Source organism: Poecilia formosa, unplaced genomic scaffold (assembly GCF_000485575.1).
Source record: "Poecilia formosa unplaced genomic scaffold, Poecilia_formosa-5.1.2 Scaffold7, whole genome shotgun sequence".
NCBI lineage: Eukaryota > Metazoa > Chordata > Actinopteri > Cyprinodontiformes > Poeciliidae > Poecilia > Poecilia formosa.
In genome coordinates this window covers 1,635,417-1,643,908 of record NW_006799946.1, presented here as the reverse complement: position 1 = coordinate 1,643,908, position 8,492 = coordinate 1,635,417, and the positions used below count along the sequence as shown (strand labels likewise).

At 37.4% G+C, this 8,492-nt stretch overlaps 1 protein-coding gene and 2 non-coding genes across 5 annotated transcripts in view; all 3 read right to left on the bottom strand.

The window, feature by feature from the left end:
- The window catches only part of LOC103151273 (regulator of G-protein signaling 9-like), a 20,135-nt gene extending 11,680 nt beyond the window's left edge, over positions 1-8,455 (bottom strand). For 2 of the 3 annotated variants that reach the window (XM_007571246.2, XM_016681329.1), the window contains exons 1-8: positions 8,289-8,455; positions 5,279-5,375; positions 4,718-4,768; positions 4,480-4,586; positions 2,296-2,347; positions 2,146-2,204; positions 1,586-1,662; positions 1,418-1,499 (exon numbers count right to left, since the gene is read on the bottom strand). In XM_007571246.2, coding sequence (XP_007571308.1) covers positions 1,418-1,499; positions 1,586-1,662; positions 2,146-2,204; positions 2,296-2,347; positions 4,480-4,586; positions 4,718-4,768; positions 5,279-5,375; positions 8,289-8,357 — 594 coding nt within the window. In that variant the 5' untranslated portion in view covers positions 8,358-8,455. Of the gene's footprint in view, positions 1-1,417; positions 1,500-1,585; positions 1,663-2,145; positions 2,205-2,295; positions 2,348-4,479; positions 4,587-4,717; positions 4,769-5,278; positions 7,065-8,288 lie in introns of those variants that run through there. The other variant, XM_007571237.2, reaches the window with a different exon arrangement.
- On the bottom strand, positions 220-291 carry trnac-gca (transfer RNA cysteine (anticodon GCA)). Its single transcript has one exon. It is a non-coding gene; the product is annotated as a tRNA-Cys (tRNA).
- Positions 997-1,068, bottom strand: trnac-gca (transfer RNA cysteine (anticodon GCA)). The gene has a single exon. It is a non-coding gene; the product is annotated as a tRNA-Cys (tRNA).
- Positions 8,456-8,492: the final 37 nt, after the last annotated feature.

The following is an 8,492-nucleotide window of genomic DNA, read 5'->3' as shown; positions in this document are numbered from 1 at the left end:
GCAAGTCTTTTATTGTCATATAACATATACAGTCAGAGAATTTGAATTCATGAAAATGTTTCTTAGTAGGTGATTATGTACATTTTTAAATCTATATTTGAAGCACATAACACTTTACCTTTGTTGAATAGGTTGTAGTCTATCTTATGATAATCACATTTTTCAGCATGCTTGTTATTGAAGGTGCTGCATTGGGAATTTCACTAACAGATATTAAATAGGGGGCACCCAGATTTGAACTGGGGACCTCTTGATCTGCAGTCAAATGCTCTACCACTGAGCTATACCCCCACATTATGTAAGTGTTTTATTGTCACACACAATGACAATCAGATATTTATCAAATTTCTAGTCTTTTATATGTCATAGATATATTAAAGTGTAAACTATTTAACCTTTTTTAAAAATATTGAGTTATACTTGAAGTGATTTTATTTCCCCAAAGTAATGCTGTGGAGATTTAGCTTGTTTTACAGATCAGGATGTTTGAACTCATTTGAGTTCATGCATGCAACTATTATTTTGCATTTAACAAGTGTTTAGACTTGAGCTTTGAATTTGCTGAAATCCAGAAAATTGGTGCATCCTCCATTAGGAATTTTTCAGAAATGCCATTATTAGCTGAATCTGATAAATTAGTCATGGTTTTGTCTATGATCCCAAAATTCCTAACATTTTGTCAACAGCAAATGTATGAACTCAAGTTGTTTTTTAGTTAACATTACATCTACAATTAACTTCAGAATGCGTTCTTGCTGTACTTGCCAAAGTGATGCACAGTTCGAATAGATGGGGAGCATTTTTTAAATTTGTACAGTGGCTGTTGAGAATTTAAATTCATGAGATTGTTTCTTAATAGGTTTTAAAATATGGATTTGAAGCAGATAAAGCTTTGCCTTTGAGGAATATATTGCATTCTATTTTGCAATTTCAGATTATTGAGCATGCTTGTTATTGAAGGTGCTGCATTGTGAATTTTGCAGGTGGATATTGGGCAGGGGGCACCCAGATTTGAGCTGGGGACCTCTTGATCTGCAGTCAAATGCTCTACCACTGAGCTATGCCCCCACATTATGTATAATAATTCTGCATAAAAGTGGGTGGGTACAACCAGTTTTTAGATTTAATTAGATCAAATTATCTCTTGCAGGCCTGCATTTTCATTTATTTAATCAGGTTATATTAGTCCGATATTAAAATGCAAATGTTTGTTTTGATCCTACAAATGTCATAAAAAAAATTGTTTAAAAATAAATATCTAAAGGGGTAAATGTTACTCTGTGATTTGGGGGCTGAAATCTGTTAAATGCTTACACTACAAGGACAAAGCTCCTTCCAAAAAGGTTTTGTGTTCATTTGCTGGGGTTAAATCAAAGCTACAGGTGTATAGTTAAAGCTTGTGTGAATGTTTTCTAACCGGGGGTCTGTGAACAACCCAGTAGGCTCTTTCCTGGCAGTCAAACACCACCCGGTCCGGTTTCTTCCTCTCTTTTGCTGCTCTAAAAGTAAAAGAAGACACAAACACAATTGTAACACTTTCTTCACAACAAAACCTGGGATGTTGCCGAGTTTCTTTCCTGCCTACCTGTACTGTTCTTTAGCTTGCATTACTACAAAGTCCCACTTGTGGTTCATCCACTTGTGAAGATGGTTGTACTGCTCCTGAGCACATTAAACACCAGCACAGTAAACAAATTTAAAAAGAAGGATTTCACCTGGCATTAATCTGCATCTCTATGACAGAGTATTAGGCTCACTTGGAGAAATAAGTATATGGATTAGCATTTGCTTTGGTTCTTACATTTTTATGACAACAAAGTCAAAATGACAATGGTGCAGAGAACTGCGACAAACACCTGCGACAGCTGTCTTGTGTGAATTGGAGAGTAACTTCTATACTTTACGTAAAGATTTAAAAGCAAAGAGATTATTTAACTTTCAGCAAATGAAACGTCCTGTAAACGCACACTGCTTGGAAAGAACACAGCGGCTTCACCAAGATATAATTTTCATGTTATTCTGAATATTTCCTTTCTTCTGTAATGGAAAAGAAGAAAAATCCACTCAAAACATTCAGTTCAGATTTTGTTTGTTTTTTTCCCTTCCTCCAAGTGAACCTTGTCATTCTTCATAAAGTTTCCTTACCTGCTCGTGCAGCTCCAGGATTCCTTTCTTCCGGATGTTTCTTTTTGCTAGGTAGATTGCTTCAGGAGTTGAAAACGCGTAATAAATCAGTAGACTGTTGGTAACATACCATGGGATGAAGTGTAAATAACACCTATGCGTCATTCTCACCATAATCTGTATCCTCAACAGGCCACTGTTGTGTGGGCCAGAAATACGGCGTCTGAAACACCAGAGAACCAAGCTAAAGTTCAGTCAGATTATTTCAGATTCAATAAACAACAGGTTCAGAAATGCTTGTAGATACTTTTTTTTAGGGGAGAATATTCACAGATGTGCTTTTTACAAAAATAAGCAGAAAAAGAAAACGGGAAGTGTTTGATACAACAGAGGGCAATTATCTCTTATTTTTGATATTATCACTGGAGAAGACAGCAGCACAAACGTCCACCAACTTTTACTCAAAATCATCCTGAGCTCATCCAATCATTAAACCAACTGCAAATATTTTATACGAAACAGGGAACCCCATCCCAATGCTGTTGACGATAGACCGGGAAAAAATGAAAACAATGTACCCAACAACTAAGAAATTACATGCTTGTCTTTTAGTAAAGAAAATGTGTATGACCTTTTAAATGTTTCAGATTGAAGCACATTCATGGATTAATTTTCTACAAATGTTAGCCCATTTAATACTTTAAGTTTGGCAGTTTTGGCCCACATCACTTATAATCGCAATATATATTGAAGTTTGTGATTATAGTGTGACAAAGTGTCACAATAGTACCTTGCAAACTGACACAATCGCAAGGTACTGTACTACAAATGACAAACCGCAAATATGTGACCTGTAAAACATGAACTGCACAATAAAATATCCAATCCACACAAAACATTTACAGATTTTTTTGGTGTGCTCTCTTTTAAGAAAACCTAAATTTTTACAGTGCAATCTGACTTAATTTGAGTCATGATTCTTGATTCTTTTTATTATTTATCTCCTTCCCCTGGGTAATATTTTTCGTAAGCATTAACATTGATTTTCACTGTTATGCAGATGACACCCAGCTTTATGTTTCCAGTAAGCCCGCCTCCAACCTTCCACCATCTTCGCTTACTGACTGTTTGACTGAAATTAAATCCTGGTTCTCCTCTAATCTACTTAAGCTTAATAGTGATAAAACGGAGGTCCTTCTCATTGGTACTAAATCTAATCTGGCCAAAATTAAAAACTTTAGTCTTGAAATTGATAACTGTTCTGTTTCCCCCTCCCCTCAGGTAAAGAGTCTGGGTGTTATTCTTGACAGCACCCTTTCTTTCCAGTCTCATATTAACAATATTACCCGCTCAGCTTATTTACATCTACGCAACATCAACCGTCTTCGCCCCTCCCTTACTTCCCATTCCGCTGCCATTCTTGTTCACTGTCTTGTGACATCACGCCTGGACTATTGCAACTCCCTTCTGTTTGGTCTCACCCAGAAATCTCTTCATAAACTTCATCTGGTCCAGAACTCAGCTGCCCGTATCATTACTAAAACCCCATCCATGCACCACATCACTCCTATCTTGCAAAGACTTCATTGGCTGCCTACCAAGTTCCGCATAGAATACAAAATTCTTCTGTATACTTTTAAGGCTCTTCACAATTTTTCCCCACTATATCTTTCCAATCTTATTCATATTGCCACTCCCTCTCGTTCCCTCAGATCATCCTCCTCCATCCATTTGTCTGTCCCTTCTGTCCGTCTTACCACCATGGGGAGCAGAGCTTTCAGTCGCTCTGCTCCCCAACTCTGGAACTCATTACCACCCCACCTTAGAAACATAAAGTCACTCCCTAAATTTAAAACCGAACTTAAAACACACCTATATAGATCTGTCTTTTCAATATGACATCATTGGTTTGCTTGATTTTTTATATAGATTTTTTACATAGATTTATATATAGATTTCATATAGATACATTGTTGTGTATTTATTCTATTTATTTTTAATTGCTACATTTTCATTGTTTTTGTTACTTTTCGCTCTTTGTACGGTGTCCTTGAGTGCCAGAAAGGCACCTTTGAAATAAAATGTATTATTATGTATTATTATTATCATGATGCATTGCATATTTCAGGTCAAATGAACAGATAAAATGCATTTCTTTAAAATGCTGTGCCATGCATTTTTGCATGCAGAAAATGCAGGACCAACACAAACAACATGGCCACCCACTTTGCAAGGGATGCATCAATTCAGCAGTACAAACGGGGAATGATTCTTTGGGTGTCAGTGTTCTAGCTTGTTTGGGTTTACGGTTTGGATTTCAAACCGTAAACCGCCTGAAATGGAGAATGTGTTCACCTGGAAGCGATAGAGAGAAGCATCTGGTTTGATCACTAAACGTTTGTGGTCCTGCAAAGGGTAGATGTATCCCAAGGCAACCAGCATGGAGCCAAAGCTTCTGGCCTCTGGAGACAGCAGGTGGAGAGGTTAAAACATTAAAGCTGTAATAGTGCTAAGGATTTAACAATAACACCTTCCTGAAATTATTTCAACAACTGGCATCCATTTGGATGAGACTGGATGACTCATATCTTACCTTGAGCATCTATTTGAAATCTGTCAGCTAACCATGCAATTATATCTTCACCTGCAGAGGAGGACGAAAGTTTATAAAAGGTTAAGGGAAAAAAAATCACGACTATGAAAAAACAAAGATGAAGTTATGGGTAGGAAATGGTTGCAGAAAAGAGGGAGGCAAAGAAAAGCAGAAGAAGTAAATTCCTCAGCATGTTCAGTTCAGCCATTTTTCTGCTGGGATTTAAAGCTAAGAAATGATGGAGAAGTCAAGATAGGAATCTTTGCTTTTGTCTCCCTCTTCCTCGTTTCCTCCTGCCTGCTCAATCATCTTCTTTCACCTCCTACTTTTCCCCCTCCAACTCAGTCTGAGACAGCCATGGTTGTCATGGAAATAAAATCTGTAGCTCTCGAGCCCATACATAGCTCCAGTATCCCTCAGAGACACTACACAGCCACAATCAGTGAGTCGGCCGCTGAATAACTACATCAAGTGTGCATTTCTATGCAAGTTCATTGATCTGTTTTTGTGCTTATGTGGGAGGGTTCTATTATTTTTTCTTCCTTTTTTTTTATTTTTTACCAGTGATAGCATGGGGTATGATGGTGATAACGAGTCTCTGAGGCTGCGACTTCACTCCTGTGCAGGGGTCCTGCATCTCCAGCAGCACCTTCTCCGCCTGTAAAATAACACAGTGAGAGATGAGTGAGATGAGAAAAGAAGAGGAGGAAACTGCTGCACCAGAAGAGAAAAAAAAAATTGCAAATTTTTCAATTAAATCCATTTCAGATTTTTCCACATTTTGCCATTTTACAACCACAATCATCAGTGAATATCATTAGGATTTTATCTCACCGATCAACTGCAGAGTGGAAGGCTTAGATGGCTTTTAAAATAATGTAAATCTGGTTAGTGTGGATTACATGTGTCCATTTGGACCCTTTGATCTGACACCCCTAAATAAAATCCAACACAAGAAGTTGCACTCTCGAGTTTACACATTCACATACCCACAGGTCTTCACACTTCCAACAATCCTGGAAGAAAACACATTAAGGGCTACAACCATAAACACCAGTCCTACAATTTAGGTTTTGGTTTGGCCCAGTCAAAGCCCATACCTAAATCCAATAGAGAATATGTGGTAAGACTTGAAAACTGATGTTCACAAATATCTTCATCAAATCTTGATCTTGATGTGAAAAGCTGGTAGCGGTATATACAAAAAGAGTTAAAGCTGCAACTGAAGGTGATGTTTTTTCAAAGTTTTGAGTTGATCCGCTTGATGCAAAGGCATGCTATTCTTTAAATTTTTGTAAAAAAAAAACAACAACAACAACAACAACAACAAAACACCTAACACATCATGTCTTGCTTTCATACCACTTCACAATTCAGCAATATTTTATGTTGGACTATTATGTAAAATGCCAATAAAGTACATTGAAGTTTGTGACAACAAAAAGACAAAATGAGTCAAAAATGCTGCTGGTTTTCGATATTGTCATTTTAACCACTCATAGTGCTGTTGTAAAGCACATTCGTGAAAGACTTAACCATTTGCATTGGCTTCCACTAATACTTTAGGAGCACACCTGTTGTAATTTGTGAAATATTACAGGACAACTGCTCAGTGTCTTGCCCAAAAACGTTGAGGCTTCAATAGTAATTGCTGAGAGGCGACACACTGTGCCTAGATCCCATGGCTTTACTTTGGGTTTTGTGTGGGTGCGTTCAATGAGTCATCCTCTCGTTCCCAAACAGAATTTCCGTTATCCTAACTGATCCCTCGGCTCCCAATACGCCCAGCAGCTCGGGTGTGCGTACCGAAAAACAAGAAATCCTGCACATAACCCATTCGGTTTATGTAAAGGTGAGTGTGTGTGAGGGAGAGAGAGAGAGAGTGAGAGCAAGCAGTTCAGCTGACTCTCAGGTCTGTTTGAAGTGGCATTGTGCTTTGAAGTCATCCTGGAGAGGCTATAAACCCGAAGCTGGGCCCAACCAAAGTGGGCTTTCATGGACTAGGACTCTAAGTTATTTTGTGCACATTCCCCAGGAGAGAGGGGTGCTGCATATACAATACACCAAAACAAATTACTTGCTATTACCTGGTATTTCTACTTCCTCAACCTTTTGCTTTCTTGTGATAAATATTAAACACTAGAAAACCCTAATCTACATTTTCAAATACACAGGGCTACACTTTTTAAGGAGAGATTTTATGGCACAGACAAAGCAATACATGATATTGTGAAGTGGAAGAATTGTTGTTCTTTATAAAGGCTTTCCTTTGCCTTTTGGAAGTATCTAAAAAACATTTTTAAAAAACCTTTTTTGAAAAAAAAATAATAACTTAAGCTCAGAGTGAATAGGGAATATATTTGAATATCTTTTTTTTTTTTAAATTTGGATTTAGGTCTTAACATTGACCAATAGAAAAGCATTCACTGCCACCAGCACAGGTGATGCCTTCAGGAGCAGTAGTAGTTATAAACAATTACTGTCTTCTTGCCACTCCATCAGAAGACCAAATTTGCAAAGTTCCCAAAAAATAGTTGTCCTTTCAGCTGATTCTACCACCTGAGCTATGAATCTATGCAGCTTCTCCAGAGTTACCAGGGAGATGCATGAATGCTCACTTCTTTTCATTTTCATTAATTCATTAGATTGTTTTAATCTCGTTTTCTGTGGCATGAATTTGCCACCGTTGAGTCCTTTTCTTTTTCTTGTTTTTTTTTCTTTTTTTTATGTGTTTTATTACCAAACACATGCCAAAACCAAGTCATCTTGCTTGGACTTAGTTTTGGTATGCTGATTTTATCTTTATTCATACGTATCGGGGTAAGTGGGGCTGAATAAATATGCATGCCACACTTTTCATATGTGTATTTAAAAAGCTTCTCAAATGTGTCATTTTGTTTTCGCTAAACAAGCTGATGTTAGGTTGTGTTAGTCTATCGCATAATATTCCATTAAAATATACAGAAACACTTATGTTTTACAATTTAGGTGTAAATAGTTTATGATCAGGTACTCAGGCCAGAGGACCAGGCTGTTGCTTTCAAGTACACAGCTCCTGGATTAAGTTCTTCCCAGCAGCAGCTCACTATACCAGGGAGCACTTATACTGATCCATACTTAATGCTCATTAAACTGAATGACCTTATCATTGGAAAAGGTTAAAATAAGATAGAAAACTATAAGTATTGATCAAATGTATCAAGAGGAAATATAATCTGGTGAATTATTTTATTCACTAGATTATTTGAAATTACAGTTCATTCAAACTCAGAAATAAGACTGAATGAATGTAGCATGTAATACATTTTCATTATTTTCATTGTTTTTGATTGATAATATATTTTGGCTTTATAAGCACCCACATAACTTGTTTTGCGTCTTTTTACACACTGTAGGGAGGTTGAACATTTCACGTGATATAGGAACAAATCAACAGAAGGATGTCTGAGGTAAGATGTGGCCATCAGAGTTCGGTTATTAGATTGTTTATTATGGAGAATCTGCAGGTGTGCTGTCATCGCCCGGGCAGAGAAGGATTTCCACAATGTCTAATAAAAAAAGGAAAGCCTACCTTCTTGAGACAAGCCATCCGAGGTCGATATCTCTGTCCATGATCCCGAAGAGCGTTTCTAATGGTCATCTTTTTTTTTATTTCCACTCACTCACGCTCCTGTGTCTAATGCTGTTGTTGCCAGTGAGCTCCGTGCCGTGTGAGGGGGAATCGATGTAATCGATGCTGGTGATGCGTTCAAATGCCTCACCATAGCGCTTGTTT